The sequence below is a fragment of the Lutjanus erythropterus genome, chromosome 23 (assembly GCF_056507025.1).
Source record: "Lutjanus erythropterus isolate fLutEry1 chromosome 23, fLutEry1.hap2, whole genome shotgun sequence".
NCBI lineage: Eukaryota > Metazoa > Chordata > Actinopteri > Lutjaniformes > Lutjanidae > Lutjanus > Lutjanus erythropterus.
Window position 1 is genome coordinate 27,644,341 of NC_139339.1, and position 16,780 is coordinate 27,661,120.

A 16,780-nucleotide genomic window follows, 5' to 3' on the forward strand; every position below is an offset into this window, starting at 1 on the left:
TATTTGTACATTGTCACTTGTAATGTCTCTGGAACTGCCTCATCACTGTGGATTAAAATGTATGTTTCTTTCTATAATCCAACATGTTTACAACTTATATTTTTGTCCTCATGTTTAAGTGTGTTGTCCAATATCAAATGAACAAAATATAGTAATCCTTTTCAGTAAGTTTGATTACTTTGACCACTGAGTATATTATTGACCTGCACGATTTGGCAAAGAAGTCACATTGCTATTATTGTGACTGAAATTGTGATAGTGATTGGTGGAAATGATTAGTTTTGCATCACAACTGTCATGATCACTGAAAAATAAAACTATTAAAACTGTCAAGATGTGATATTTATTGAGGTCCGAACCAAACAAACATGTTTCTGCAGCTCTACAGTACAGCATTATAATGCTGTTTTCTCACACATTTTTCTTTTATAAAAAATTGCGACTTGTTTTTGTTCTGCAATTTTGATTATGCACTTGGCCAGATTGCGGTTTTATTGCGATTGTATTCACTGTGCAGCTCTAGTACATCAGACGCAAAATCTGATCATGAACCAGCACAGAGGAACTATTTCAGGTTAAGTTCCAGTATATTTCTGTTTTAACAGTCACTATTTTTCTGACTATACCATCTGTAGAATGTTACACATATTAAATCCTAAAAGGTACCTCATGGAGTTTTCTTGTAAAGCTTCTGTTCTGTTACGATCCAAAACACATCTTAAGGTCTAAGACAGACACTGAATGAACTTCCTTCCTTCTAAAACATCTGTAATGCCAGCGTGAAAACAGAAAATTTGACTGTTGTTACAGTCATGTTCAGAGTGACTGGGTAGCAGAGGTGGGAGTCAGTCACACATGTTCAAGTCTCAAGCTAATCTCAAGTTCATTCATTTACATTTCTTCACTCCTCTATGACAGTAAAGTGAATATCTTTGAGGACAAGACATTTTAGGACGTCATCTTGGACTTTGATCAACATTTTTCAGTTTTCTGACATTTTATGACCCAAACAACTAATCGATGAATTGAGAAAATAATTTACAGATTAATCGACAATGAAAAAATTTGTTAGATGTAGCCCTGTGACGAGTTGAGTTTTAGCTTAGTTTTAGCTGTTGCTGCCTGCTTACATCTCATAAATATTACTGATATTTGACTTTTCTTTCACAATAGATGCCTTGTTCTTTGGCCTCTGTTGGTCTGTCTAGAAAATACAAAAAAAATGTTTTTAAAAAGTCTTATCAAGTTATCGATCTCAAGTGTAAGTCTCAAGTCATGGACATCAAGTTGAGTCTTTAATCAGTTTTAGCCGAACAAGTCCCAAGTCCTCACATTTGTGTTGGTTTTTGTTGACCCACTGTGAAGATTCCTGGCATGTTCCTCACACCAACTAAAAGTATCAGCAGGATTTTTTTTATCCTGCTGCCCACATGCTCTTCTCTACAGATACAAACACAACATGGATCATCACTGCTCCGCCTACCTTCAAAACTGAAGCTAACTTTCATCAACACTGGATCATTCTGATGTTAGTTTGACATCAAACCCTCTAATGAGATCAGTATCTGTGTCATTTCTCTGTGCCAATATGATTTGATTGGTCCGATCGCTTCACCCTAACATACACTGGGAACATGCAGATGCTAACTGTTAGCGTAGCTCTGTCAAAACAACTGAACGCATTTACAGCTCACCAGGTTCTGAACTGAATGTGACCTGTTTGAGTAGTTAAATCCCTGTTTCTATTTTTTTCTCATAAACCAAAGCAGAAACTGTCGGTGCTCTTATTTCCTCAAACTCAGAAATGAGCATTCGGCTGAAGAAATCAGTGTCCGTGTGAGGATGCTACAGGATTTTCTCTCCACATTTCCTGTCCACATCTTGCAGCAAAGAACACTGAACCCAAGACATTATTTTTCCTTTTTTAAGAACCATAAAAAGGTAAATATCACTCCACTGATGATGAGCGTGTTCTTCAGCATGCAGGCTGGTTAGAGGCAAAAAGGATGAGTAGAGCAGAGAAGAAAAGATTTTTTTAAAAAATAAGCTGCTAAATTCTCATTTCTGATGACTTTCAGAATAACTACGGTGCTGGTTACAAGCTAACGGAACATAAAAAACTCAGCAAAATAGAGTACAAAGTATTAATAAATAATGAATGTTTATATCCTGTAATGCCTGCATGAGCAGCTCTGATCCAAAGCAGAAGAGATTTAACAATGACCAGATAAATAAACACTTTATTAGAAGATGAAAATGAGTATATTTCAGGCCACGATAGTTCAAAATGTTAAAAAAGTGTTCACTTCATGCTGCTCTCCCCTGCACTGTAATTAAAAAAAGAATGCATTAAAATAAAGTTGAGGCAAAAGTTGCATTTAGGAGAGCAGCAGGAGAGGTCAATACTCCAAAACAATACTGACAAATACAAGAGAACGCACAAGTAATTAATAAAATGAGTTAGTGATTGTAAGCTAGCAGAACAGCTGGTTGCTTTGTTAGCAGCTACGGTCAGTTTAGCCCGTTTTCTTCTGCTTGTGATCGGAGCTCACTCATGCATGCGTTACATGTTGTTCATATTTAGCGTCTCCTGTGAGAAGAGAGAGGTTGTGACTTGCTACGTTACATCAGTTAACGGTGTTAGCAAGCTTGCTAACAATCCTTGGTTGCACTGTGCTCATGACTTGACTGGCTGTAGGAGCTCAGCACGAGTCATGTAGGGACCAGCTTTTAGGATGGCGTGTTCAGAAGGGACGCTGGTTTATAATGAGTCTCTGCTGTGGACGCTGTGGACATGAATCTTGTGCTGATTCTTTAATCTGACTCGGAGTAAGAAAGCAAAAGAGCACATTTCCTGAATCATGTCAGTGTGTTCCTTTAAGGCCACCGTCCAACGCTGCTTCTGTCACATGTCCACTGCTGGTGGATGCTGTCCTTTAGTGAGACAAAAGTTTCCCTTATAAATACACAACACAGACAACAACATGAAAAAATACTCTGCAACTGAATGTCCCCGTCCTCTCAGGGAGCGACACTCTTCACAGTGATTGGCTGGTCAGACCAATGGCATGAGGGACTGACTGAGATGTTTGCGGAGGACGATGCGGCACCGTCCATGTTCCCACGCTGCAGCGCTGTCCGAACGTTCCGCTGGGAGCCGCCGGCGGGTTCACAGCGATGTGAGGTCCTGGACCTCCAGCAGCATGGCGTCCTGCTCCGTCCTCAGCTGGTCTCTGACCTGGAGACGGCCCACCAGCTCTGAGCTCAGGTCTGATGTGGACACATGAGAGACAAGTTCAAAATGCAGTTTGAAACTGAAGAGAGGTGTGCTGCATCTGAGAGAGGAAGACACAGTTTCTACATTGTGATTCTGGCTGCAGTTAAAGGGTAGTTCTGGTGTTTTTAACCTGAACCTTATATTTAATGTTTCAGTGTCTGAAGCCCTTTTTACACTGGACAATAAACCCACTAACACCTGCTAACATCTGGCTTTTTTCTTCAGTGGGAAAGGTTATTTATTGTCTCCAGCTCCGATCAGCCATGATGTAAACATGACACCTAGGTGGACAGGCTACTTTCAGCCCTTTTTGGCAGAGACACACAGTGTCAGTGTATTTAGTGATGAAGTGCTCACCTTTGAACAGTGTACTTCTTAAAAATTCTTCACAACAAAAAAATCTGCTATTTTGTTATCTAAAAGCTTTTATTTTGAAGCAGCAAAATTAGGAAATGTGTTTTCATGGCAATGGGAAAACGGGAAAACCTGCATGAGCAAACTAATTCTGCTGTTAATCGCTATAAGTGACTAATGGGAGCAACGATTGTTGAAATTGGTCCAGTACGGAAGAATCTAGCGACTGCTTTGTGTGTTCTGCCGTCTAGCGGAGGTGCCATCCCTGCAGTGTCACTCTCAGTGTCTGCTGGTCATGTCTAGAAGGGAACCCAAGATCTGCGAGACTCTCGTGAGAGTTTCTCACATTCCTGCCAAAATGTTCACTCTCGTGAGATCTTTCAAGGGTCTGGGGTTCCCTTTTAAGGCTGAACAATTTTGAAGAAATATCTTATTTCAATTATTTTGACTCATAATGCAGTCTGATATGATTTGCAATAAGGAAAGGACAATTTTTACATCGTTATTCTCATTTTCACTGAAAAACACATTAAAACGATTATGGTAGATTAGTATTTTCAGGGATCTGCAGTAAACAAAGATGTTTTCTGAAGTCTACTGAATGGCATGTTGGCTGGTACACCTCTGCAGCACCACAATACTTAATTTAACATGAAAACTGCAGTAAACCATGTTATGATTTCTGTAAAATTGTCTTGTTCCCTTCTAGATATCGTGCCTGCTGTTGCCTGCTGACAGTGATAACATGTAGACATGTAACATGTACCTTTTTGGATGGTGATATTAACAGTCTTCAAATTTTACACAGTGGTTAGACACTGGTTGTGACAATTGAAAGAAATAGAGAATGGATAAATGGAGAAAAATGGACCACCTCTTCATCGTGTATTGTCTAAAGGCCAAAGTGCACTAAAAGCTCCAATAGACATGCATCAATTGAAGCTCATATGGCACACTGCAAGCTTCAGATTTAAAATTCTAACACCACAGAACCAGCAGTATTTTAGGAAACGGTCGCTATTGATACATTTTATTGATCTATTTATTTCTTCAGTATTATTATTGTTAATAATAGTTTATTTCTTTAATAAAATGTTGTCCTCTGAGGGGAAATTCCTCACCTTTATTCAGCTCCGTCTATATAATGAATAAACGTTCATGTTTTTGTATTAAGGCAGCAGGATCATTTACATCAGTGTCACTCTGACAACGCAGACACACACCGAGGACATGAAGAGGGACAGTGTGTCTGGACAGTTCAGTTCATCATGACTTACAACAATGCAGCACAGAGACAAATGTTTCATGGAGGACATGATCGTCTGTCTGTTTGTCACTGAGAAAGATATTTTACTTTGCAGTGTACTTCAAAATGCAAGCGTCAGACAGCGTCACTGTATTTTGGCCTTAAAGGGACAGTCCACCCAAAAATGTAAATTGGGTGCTGATTGAAGGTCTGGTCCAACAAACACTGCTGGAGTTTCACAGGAAAACAGTGTTGCAGAATCTCTCAAACAATGGAAGTGAATGGTGACCAGTTTTCAACTGTAAAGAAACAAACAAACAAAAAAACAGAAAAACATTAAATGCCTCCATACTGCTCGTCTGGTGTAATCCAAGTCTCCTAAAGCCCTGACATGCCAAGTTGACTTAAAAAATGTCCACCATGTTTTTTTATCCTGAATCTTCACTGTAGATCCTTAGCTTGGAGCTATGATCATGTGCACATGCACACCGTCTGAAGTGAGTGTGTGTTTTGTGACGGTGTCCAAATGGCATGTTGAGATTTTAGGAAACTTGGATTACACCAGATGAGCAGTATGGAGACATGATATGTTTTTTCCCCGTTTTTTTTTTATTTGAAAACTGGTCACCATTCACTTCCATTGTTTGGGAGATTCTGCAACACTGTTTTCCTGTGAAACTCCAGCAGTGTTTTGTGGACTAAAAAACTAAACCTGACCTTCAATCAGCATGAGGATTTAAGAACATTGTACCCTCATACAGTGTAGTTGCTGCGTGTGTGTGTGAGTACCTTGTATGGTTTTGCTGAGAGACGTGGACAGAGCTTTCAGGTCCTTAATACTGAACTTCTGTAAGTCGCTGCGCTCCAAATGTCTCCTCTGAACCACAGCATCACTACAGGCTGCAGTCTGAGAGGAGAGGAGAGGAGAGGAGAGGAGAGGAGAGGAGAGGAGAGGAGAGGAGAGGAGAGGAGAGGAGAGGAGTGGAGTGATTAAATGTATCTGGGAGTCAAACACACTGCAGCAGGATCAGATGTGGAGGTCTTACCAGAGTCTTGTGGTCTGTCCTCAGTCTGTCTCGCAGGTTCCTCAGAGTGTTCCTGAAGCCTCTGGACTTTGGTTTGTCTGGCTTGGTGGGAGGCTGAGGACTCTTCTGGACCTGGACAGTCCCTCTCTTCATCATTGGGGACAGAGAACACAGTGAAGAAGAAACACATGAGACAACAAAAGGCGTTTGAGATAACAGCTCAGCTAATAAAACCATTTATAGAACTGTTCTTAGATTTGTACTTGAACTTAGTCTTGGGATCGTTTCTGATGGTGTGGTTAAGTTCGATTCATAGAAGATACTGAGCATAAAAAACTTCCATCAATGTTCCATCATTGTAAAAATACAGTAAAAAAAAACAAAACTGAGAAAACTCATAACTTCAAGCCATCTGTCTTCACTAAATCTGAGTTTTGAATCAAACTCAAACTCTTAAGTTTTGAAAACTTTTGAACTATAATCTTTCGTCTTGAAAAAGTACAAGTTGCTCAGTTTTGAGTTTTATCATATTGATTTTTAAATCTGTGAACAATCTCGCCCCAGCAGTTCTTTGTCCATTTGTCACAAAAAAAAAAAAAAAAAAACAGAACAGAAAAACGGCCAGAGGATCAGCAAATGGCAAAGTTACACAAAAACAAAAAAAAAACAAAAAAAAATGCACTAAACTAATCTGAAAACATTTAGTGAAAAGGTGAAACACTGAAACAAAATCAAAACCAGTGACCACTGAACAATTTTTACATTTTCACCTATTAAGTATTTACTTTTACCCATGAATTTAATCTCTTTTTACGTCATGTTAATTCATGTATTGATTTTTCTTAGATAAACTTGGATCCTTGAGCTTGAGCAAACTTGTTAAAGTGCAAGTGAATAATGTTAATAATTTGATATTTTCAACTGCAACTGTTTGATTTTCAAGCTCCAAAATAATGATAAATCAGGTGAACAGTTTTTGAAATACAGAATTCTTTGGGTTTCTAAAACTCAAAGATTCAAGGTTAAGAAAAAAGAAGAAAAGTAACTTATGAAATCTATGAAAGATTATAGGTTGGAAAAACTTTTGAAGTTTGAGTTGACTTAAAATTCCTAAAATTCCCTGGACCAAAAGAGAAAAGTGAAGTGTTTGAAAGAGGCAACATGGATTATTCAGTGGACTAAGCAGTGTGGTCACAAACACAGACAAACACAAGGCTTGAGAGTGTATCGTTATTCATTTGTCGCACCCTTAATTGGTCATTCTTGTCAAATTGTTCATAAAGCCGATGCAAAGGTCACGACAGGCTGCAATACCTGACATGACCAGCAGTAAAGAGATCATTTCCATGTCAAGTATATTGCATTGTATTGTCAGGACGGTGTTGTGTTTCGGGGTACTTACTCGTGTGTTGCTGCTCTCTTTCTTGCTGTTCTCGCCCTCCTTCTCCTCCTCCTCCTCCTCACTTTCACTGTTGTTGATGAAGCAGAGCTGAAGGTTCATCTGCGTCTGCAGGCTGGAGGACACACGACAGTCAGACACACACTTCACGCGCTGGATTTACACCGATGCTCGTTCAGGAACACATGTGACAGACGGTGAAGGTCAGATGTGCCCGAAGCCAACAGAGATACAACTAATATGACTTTGATAAGCAGCTGCAGGTGAAACAGATGTTGGGCAGGTGAAGACATCTGACTGGATTAATCTATAATTAGTCAACTATTAAGTTAATTTGCATTTATTTTGATGATTGATTAATCGTTTTGAGTCGTTTTTCTATTTAAAAAAGGCAGAAGTCTGATCTCAGCTTCTTAAATGTGAATGTTGTGGTTTCTTTACTCCTCTCTGACAGTAAACTGAATATCTTTGAGCTGTGGACAAAACAAGACATTTGAGGACGTCATTTTCAGTTTTAATCAACATTTTTCACCATTTTAAGACATTTCATGGATCAAACAACTACTCAACTAATTGAGAAAATAATCAACCGATTGATCAATGTAGAAAATCATTGTTAGTTTATAATGAGGTAATCCAAAGATAGATAGATAAGAGAAAGTAATCAAGTTACATTACTTTCTTGTGTAACTTGGATTAGGTTACTAACTACATTTTTAAACAGGTATCAAAATACATTTTTAAAGTGCTGAACTGTTTCCCTTGATTGTGTTCAGTGGTTGCTCTCTCAACAAACACTAGATGGCCCACAACACTACACAGCACTACACAACACTCCACAAAAGGACACCACACTGTGCTGGACAGTCACATGACTATGTGCTTCACTCTGTGAGAATTTCATCTGTTGAAAGAATGCAGGCATAAAGTGAGAATGTGAGCGACTGTGAGCAGCGGTGGGAGAAGTACTGAACCGCCTGTGGCACCTGATGAGTGGAAGTTTGAGTGTGAAGTCAGTGCCGCTGTGTTGTAACTAGTTGTTTTCAATAACTACAGCAACATCTCACCATCTTGATGTAAAGATTCTGCTGAAGTCAGCACCTTAACAGGAAGGTGGTTCTATCACAGCTGATCAAGTGAACACATCAGAAAATCAATGCTCTGTATGCTCCGAATAATGGCTGGTTAGGGCTGCAAGAAACAATGAATCTGCTGATTATTATCACAATTAATCGATTACTCCTTTAGTTTCTAAAAAAAAACATGACCAGTGCCCAAAGTGACATCTTCAAATTTTGTCTTTTTGTCTAACCAACAATCCCAAACCCAAAAACTCTTAATTGCAGACAAATAAAAGCAGCAAAACCTCACATTTAAGACGCTGGACTGCAAATGTTTTGAATTTGTGCTTGAAAAATGACAGAAATGATGAGGCCTAATCAATAAATCACATACTTATTCAGATAAGTAATTCTTACCCTGTGTAAAAAAAACACTGGAGCTCATGCAATCATCTTAAATTTCTTTCTTTTACACATATGAAGGGCTTGTACGAACATGTCACATCAGATTCTGCAAATGTTTGTGACTTCAAATAACTGTGTAAATGATCCACCTATAGTGCACAAATTATAAATCATAATTAGCATAATTCACATCCTAATAACACCATATAAGGCTGTGCTTCCTCCTCCATATGTCAGGTAGTGTTCATTCATGAAAATGGCATCAAAGAGTAAAAAGAAGAACTTGATGAGTTCAAAGTTCTGCTTTCAGGGATCCATAAAGGAAAATATGTCATTTTAATGGCATCAGCTGTGGAATTAAAGGACCTTATAGAGCAAAGAAACGGAGAAAATGAGCGCAGTTAATGCCGTGTTACTGGAGGGTCGTACTGTCACTGAAATAAAGAATTATATTATTATCAGATTATTTTAGCTGGTCTGTTGCTTGCCTTTAATCATTAAGTCATTATATCCACAATACTGGTGATTATTTACCAAAAATCTCCTTATGTTAATGAGAGATGTTAATGACCGATGATTAACAATTTAACCAATTTAAAATTTATTAATCAATAATTAATCAATAGTCTAGAAATGGCAGTAGTTTCACCCAATTTGAAATGATCTGTCTGGCCAGGTCATTCGCTGAATAAGGAAACTTAAACTTGAGGGGGGAAAGAGAATAAAATGAAACTAAGAAAAAAAACTTACTTTATTTATCGTCTTAATTATTTCTGATAGATTGATTTTTTCAAATGCACAAAATTCTGCAGCCCTAGCATTATTATTTTGTGAAAACACTAACAGTCATACCTACAATACTGTTGTAATATTGATATTGAGGTGTTTGCTCAAAAATGTCATGATATTTAACTCTACATCACCCAGTGATAATAAAACATACTTAATTTTAGGGCTGCAACTAATGATTATTTTCTAAATTAATCAATGAATTCATCCTGTCAAAATACTGTCATGTTGTGCACACAGACATAAGTCTTTCCTGTAACAAATATTTTCATTATCAGTTAATCTGTTGATCATTTTCTTGATTAATCGATAAGTTGTTTGATCCATAAAATGTTAGAAAATGTGGATCAAAATCCAAGATGGCATCCTCAGAAACAAAAAAAAACAACTACTCACATTTAAAGAAGCTAGAATCTGATTATTTTGACTTTTTTTGTCTTAAAAAACTACTCAAACCGATTAATTGATCATTAAAATAGTTCACCTCAGCCGCTTCCACCCTTTGGAGCAGACAACATGTAGTCAGTCACAACCTACATGATCAAATAATTATCAATATCAGCCAATATGAAACTTAACTATAGTGATAGGTTTTTCCAGCTGTATGGCCTGTCTAGTTCTTACATGAAGCCCAGTCTCCTAAAGTGTTAGCTGCTACTGTTAGCCGCAGATTAAAAACACAAGTGGTCACAAAGACGCATGTGGAGATGGACTGTAATGTCAGGTGTGAACCGATGTATGAGCTGCCCACTATTCACCCCAGATACATGTTAATAACAGGTACATAGACGTCTGAAACACCAGGACTATCCACAGACTGTTAGGTCTGTTGGTCTGGAGTTTGTAAATCAAATCTCTCAAAGCTTTTCTTGTTCTTCTTCCTCTGTTAAACTGACCAAACCTCTAATGATACACACCAAACCGCACTGACATCACACACATGACACCATGCTCATGAGTAATAACAGTCTCATAAGAAGTGAGAGGCGTGTGTGTGTGTGTGTGTGTGTGTGTGTACCGGGAGGTGAGGGCCAGCACGTGACTGTTGCAGGCGTCGTCTCCGTCCTCCCAGCTCTCTGCTCTCCTCCCTCTGTCCTCCATCCAGCTCACTGGAGCTCTGCCTCGCTCCAGAGACGCTCCACTCTGAAACACACCGCAGCTTTTACATGATAACACACACATACACACACACACACACAGCACATACACAGCAGAGAGGGACTTTTTCACTGGTGTGGCTGCTATTTTCTTCAGTCATTTTTTTTTTTTACGTAAGTGTAATGCAGGGCGACACCCTCTGGACAGTTGGTCAATATGCTCGTCTGACCAGATTCTTATTGGTTGGACAGTCCCTGGTGTTACTTTTAGAAGGAGGGTTGCAAAGTGTCAGCACTTTCCTTAATTGATCACTGGTGACATTAACAATCAATTAATCCATTACTCATTAAAAAAAAGACTAAAAATTTCGTTATACCAATACCAAATGTGTTTTTTTCCTCTTCAATCAAAGCTTTATTTTCAACATAGTGCATGTTCTCTGCCAGCAGCAGGGACTATGAAACATTGAAAGAATGACATATTAAACACATATGTAAAGGATAATGTCCAGTGAGACCCACTTCATCTCAGGATTGGGATTTATTTCACAATAGTGACCTGCTCACCGTACATTATCCTGATTGTTACATGTTTGTGTAATGTGATTTTCTCTCTGAGTCTCTAACTGAAGCCAGCAGGTTTCAAAGTGGAAATTACTCACTAGAATCACAAAACTTTCATTTTCTAAAAAATAAACTTCATATATTTTATTAAATACTTTCAGTTTAAGTCTTAATTGCATATTTTATATCTGCAACTTGACTAGTTGGTGGAGACGTGAGGCAGTAATTTTAGTTTTCTGTTGCTTTTTGTGAAAGTTTATGTTTTGTTATCATCTCTGATTTAGTTCATCTAGAGATAACGTGCAGTTTTCTTCCCCAGTGACCAAATGAATGGTTGAAGAGAAGCTAAACTTTCAGTCGACCAAGATTTTCTTTTTATGACTACAGCCCTACTGTCATGTAGCAGCCTGTTGACTTTGTTTACCTGGAATTAGTGTAGCTTTATGCTAAGAAGATGTGTTTTAAAGGAAAAATGGACTGAAGCATGACAGCTGACTTGTTAACCTTAAGTTATGAAGATGGTGCAAACACTCAGGTTCAGGCAAGGTCACGTAATAATTTTTAGACATAAAACTATAAAACAAAGGTTTGTTTAACTCGACAGGAATTCATTCAAACTTGTTAAAATTGTTTTTCAAAACTCGTAAAACTGAATTATAGTCAGTGGGATCCTGGTTTTCTAATCCCCAAAAGGTGGAGCACCCTGATGTTTTGGCTAAATACCCATATGTGCCGGTCTGATGTATTAACCTGACACACCAGATTGATTGTTTCACAGAACCATCTGGGAAATCTTAGAAATTGTTTGGAAAAGGGCACGTACTTTCGAAAAGCTGCCAGTAGTCCCTCCTAGGATGCTGACTGGATGCACCACACAACAGTTAATTTAAAGCCTGGCAAGATGGATTCTCGTGTGATCTTGTGAATCCAGCTGCTCTGCAGGGTAACTGATGTATCACAGCACTGAGGAATTTATTGCTTGACTTGCCTACATTTACCAACAACACTGAACGCACATCCACATGAAAAGTGCAGAATTGTCCTTTTAACTGAACCTGCTGTCTGGAACATGCTCATGTCCTCTGACTGTCTCCTCATCCTCCCTTCTCCCAGACTGACCTTTGCCATCTTCTCCTTCCTCTCCTCCTCTTGCTTCTCCAGCTCAGCGATGCGCAGACTCAGCGCCTCCCAGTGCATGATGGGAAGGCCTAGATTGTCCTCGCCATAGCCTTCCTGCCACAACTGCGCCGCGCCCTCAGAACTTTCATCCTCCTCCTCCTCCTCCTCCTCCTCTTCGTTATCGGCGTCGTCGTCGCTCCTCCTGTCGTCCTCTGCCTCGTTGCTCTCCTTCTCCTCCCGCTGCTGCTGCCTCTGTCGCTCCTTCTCTCCCTCCATCTGTGCAGGAGGAGCAGCAGGACGCAGGTCACAGCTCTGGAACAACATGTTGGAAGATGAAAACTAGCTGGTAGCCTACATACACTAGAGACACTGAGGACAGCACCTCTGCAGTTTATCTGGGAATCAGTTTCTTTTGGAGTTCACATTCTACAGTTAATCAAGGGAACAAGAAAATTGTCCAAACTCTCTGATTTCAGCTCCTCAAATGTGAATATTTTCTGCTTTCTTTCCTCCTCTCTGACAGTAAACTGATTATCTTTGAGTTGTGGACAAAACAAGACATCTGAGGACATCATCTTGGACTTGGAAACACTGATTGACATTTTCTAACATTTTATGGACCAAACAATTGATCGATCAGGACTTCAATCAACAAATTAATGATAGCGAAAACTGTGAAATTCTTAAAGGAAAAACTTAGTCTTTGGTCTTAGACTAAGACTTAGCCCTAGTACTGATACTGGGAAATTTTCAGTGTCAATATTTTTGACAACTCTATTGCAAGGGAATGGGATAATTATACAGTGCAACACAATTATTATTATTATTAGTTACAATGACCCTTTAGAGAATGAAAACTTTTTTTGGTTGAACAAATGCTTTATTATAATTTCACAAAATAATATGACCTGACAGACATGAAACTTTATTATTTATTAACTAAATTGTTAATAACCTTACAAATGCACATTATGATAACCGTCAATTTCATACAGTTGAAGTTGAAAGACTTAACTGCTGCTACCCCAGTATGATTTCTTTGCAAATTTATTTCTCATAAGAATCAGTTTTTAGGTGTGTGGCTTGATTGAGTACAACTTTGCAGCATAAATAAAACTAACAGCATCAGCAGCATAATAAAGGCTCAAACTTCAATACTTTTTCTGTTCTGACTGAAAGTTTTCTGGAACACAGAATACTGACAGGTTCAGTTACAGAAACCTGAGTGTTTGGTCACATTTAAAATATTATTTGCTTTTCTTTAATCAGAGTTTTAAACCACAGATCTTTTTCACAGCAGCTGTTCTGACATGAAACTGTGGTCTAAACCACAGTTCCAGGTCAAACATGTGTTTGTTGGCTCACTGGACAGGCTCTGCTACACTAAATGGAATGGGACCATGATTGGTATCATTGGTAACACCTGTGTTTACACTGGTTTATATCAATGTGGCTGCTGTTACAAAGGTCAGTTTAACCTAATAAAAGTTCTTGTGTGACTGCGTGTGTCAACGTTTGTCAAATAAAAAAAAGCTTAAGGAAAACACATTATTAAAGAGACAGTTCACCTCAATATCAAAACCATATTGTTCCTCTTATCTATAGTGTTATCGGTTATTGGCTGTATAGATGTCTGCCTTCTCTCTAACATGGGGGTATGCAACCTGAAGCTCCGGTGCTGCATGCAGGTCATTATTTATTTTTTTAAATTTAATTTTCATTCATTATTGTCATAGGTTTACAATGTAAAAACCCAAACTTTCAAAGCAATACATTCCCAGTAGATTTTTGAGTTTTAAGCTCAACGCAGGTTTTGAAAAAGTCTGAAAAAGTTTTACCAATGACTGTTGACAATTAACTTTTCTTTTTTGGATAAACTTAAATCTTTGAGTTTTAGAAACCCCAAAAAGTTGTTTTTAAAAAAATCATTGGGTAAATCCACTGGGATGAAAGTGAAGGGACAGTTAAAATTTGAATATTTTCAATTAACACCATTTAATTTTCAGACACCAAAATAAGAACAAATCAGGTTCACAGTTCACTGAGACCAGTTTTTGAAATACATATTTTTTTACTTTCTCAAAGAAAATTCAAGTTTATCTGAAGAACAAAAAGTTTTGCCAGCCTATAATCTTTACTTTTCAAGTTATATCAAAGCTCAAGAGTTTCAGTCGGTTTCAAAACTCAAAAATCTATTGCAGTACCTTGCCTTGACATGTTGAGTTGTCACAAATTTTTTTTTCTTGCATTCTTTAACTGTAAAACTATGTAGCCTATACACCAAAAAATATTTTATCAGCTACAATGTGCAACATAGCCCATGTCTATGGCTCTAGCTGTGGATACCATAGGGGGTGGGGGGGCTGGACTCTGCCCTCACTGTTTTTATCTTCTCTCCGGCCCTGCTCGACTCACAGAACAGCCAGCGGGTTTCAAACCTTCGGACGAGTGAACGTGAACGTCTCTACATGTCGTCTATCACACCGGACTGTTGTTAGTGGTTCAGAATGTCACTCACCACTTAGTCTTGAGATTGAAGTCCAGCTGAACGTGTCTGTTGTCAGAGAAGAAGTTGCCACATAGTTCGCACCGCTCCTTCCTCTGCTCCTCCTTGTTATCTCCTCCCTCCTTTAATTTCCATCAGGAGTTCACTTCCCTGTCTGTCTGTCTTCTAACTCCGCCAGTCTGAAGAAATGTCCACAGGGCTGTCCAACCTTCACCGTCTCTGAACTCTCACTAACTCCGTGTCCTTATCTCTCAGTCTCGCCCACTTTAGCTCCAAACATCCGAACAAAAGACACGAACTAAACTTGAGGAATTTCGCAGGAACAAGTTTGGCAAAGTGGAAATTCAACTTAGAAACTTCCTGTCGCTCTTTTCAAAATAAAAGCCCCGCTAACCCCACCTTAACGCCACAACACTGACGGCACTGTCAGCTACAGATGACTTCACTTACTGGTTTGTAAACCTGCTCAATACAAGCTAATTTTATAACATCCAATCATATTGGGTCCATGGCGTGTTTACTACCTGTTAGCTGCGTCTGTATGGAATGACATTTTAGTCAATGAGTAAATAAATAGATTCACAAACAAATAAATATTACTATGAAAAAAATACATTTTACATTATAAAATAAAATTCCCCTGACTTTGATAAATATGACATTGTAAAATAAATGTCCTCTGAAATAAATAAATAAAATGTGGCTTTATAAAATAAAAGTCCCCTAAAATAAATAAATAAATGTGGAATTATAAAATAAGTCCCCAGACATAAATAAATGTTGCATAATAAAATAAAACTTTAATAAAACTTTAATTGTGGCATTGTAAAAGTCCCCTGTCTGATAAATATGACATTGTAAAATAAAAGTCCTCTGACATAAATTAATGTGGCATCGTAAAATAAAAGTCCTCGGAATTTAAGAAATGTGTCATTATGAAATAAGGGTCCTGTAAAATAAATACATGTGGCATTGTGAAATAAAAGTAATCAGAAATAAATAATTGTGCCTCTTATTTTTCATTTATTTATTTTATATTTGTTTAATATTTATTAAAACGGCATTTCATACTTTCAACCGTGTAAATCGCATCATTTTTCTCACATATGAAAATAGGAAACGGTCACACTTTCAAGCCTGCACCTTAAATACCACTTCTGTCATTGCGTTCTCTTATTTTTTTAGTCGCAGCTGCGTGCTTCCGGTCAGACCGTGTGTCAGCTGTGTGAGCCTGATGCAGTCAGCCAGGAGGAGGTGGAGGTGGAGGTGTCTTATTTCACTCGATCCTTTTATTCCGCACAGATTCAAATGTGTGGAGGAAGAAACGGTTAGTGGGACTGATGACACACACACACACACACACACACACACACACACACACACACACACAGCTCCATGTCAAACAGCTGTATAACAGTTTAAATACTGTTTAATGAAGATATTGTGTGACTAATACTCAAGTCTCAGGCTCTATAAGAGAAGTGTGAACAGTCTAAAGCTGCTCCAGTCTTTGGTTTCCGCTAGAACAAAGTCACGTGACCAACAAGTTCTCACAGGCAGGTAAAATGTGTCTCCCCTCCTTTATATGTTGTCTTCAGGGCTGGGAGGGTTACCTTTAAGGCTGCAACTAAAGATTATTTTCATGGTCGACTGATGTCCTTCATCAATTAAGAGTTGTTTGCTTTAAAATGTCAGAAAATGGTGAAAAATGTCGATCGATCTTTCCCAAAGCCCAAGAGGATGTCCTCAAATGTTTTGTTTTAGTCACAGACCAAAAAATATTCACATTTTAGCAGCTAAAATAAACACATTTATTTAAAGTTTGTTCTTTTGCACATTATTTCATTTTTTTCTTTCTCACACTGAGATATAGAGAAATTTGAATCAGTCAAATGTTTTGTTTGTCCACAATCTATAGATAATAACTTTACTGTCATG

The 16,780-nt window shown here is 38.3% G+C and overlaps 1 protein-coding gene across 2 annotated transcripts; it reads right to left on the bottom strand.

Moving 5' to 3' along the window:
* Positions 1-324: 324 nt before the first annotated feature.
* Positions 325-15,184, bottom strand: LOC146306308 (schwannomin-interacting protein 1). Of its 2 annotated transcripts, none has more exons than XM_084712418.1 (7): positions 14,855-15,184; positions 12,337-12,612; positions 10,575-10,699; positions 7,305-7,416; positions 5,924-6,049; positions 5,667-5,784; positions 325-3,270 (listed from the first exon to the last, which is right to left on the bottom strand). In XM_084712418.1, the coding sequence occupies exons 2-7, from the start codon at positions 12,610-12,612 to the stop codon at positions 3,170-3,172; spliced, it is 858 nt and encodes a 285-aa protein (XP_084568544.1). In that variant the 5' UTR covers positions 14,855-15,184; the 3' UTR covers positions 325-3,169. The 2 variants fall into 2 exon arrangements, with proteins under 2 accessions (XP_084568544.1, XP_084568542.1); XM_084712416.1 differs by having other exon boundaries at positions 12,337-12,648; positions 14,855-15,182.
* Between the last annotated feature and the right edge of the window lie 1,596 nt (positions 15,185-16,780).

Excerpts from the sequence above, each read along its gene's own strand:
- LOC146306308 (XM_084712418.1), bottom strand. The coding sequence starts at position 12,612 with ATGGAGGGAGAGAAGGAGCGACAGAGGCAGCAGCAGCGGGAGGAGAAG. Across the intron at positions 5,785-5,923 it reads GGACAGACCACAAGACTCTG|ACTGCAGCCTGTAGTGATGC; the intron begins GTAAGACCTCCA and ends CTCTCCTCTCAG. Across the intron at positions 3,271-5,666 it reads TCTCAGCAAAACCATACAAG|ACCTGAGCTCAGAGCTGGTG; the intron begins GTACTCACACAC and ends TGTCCACATCAG.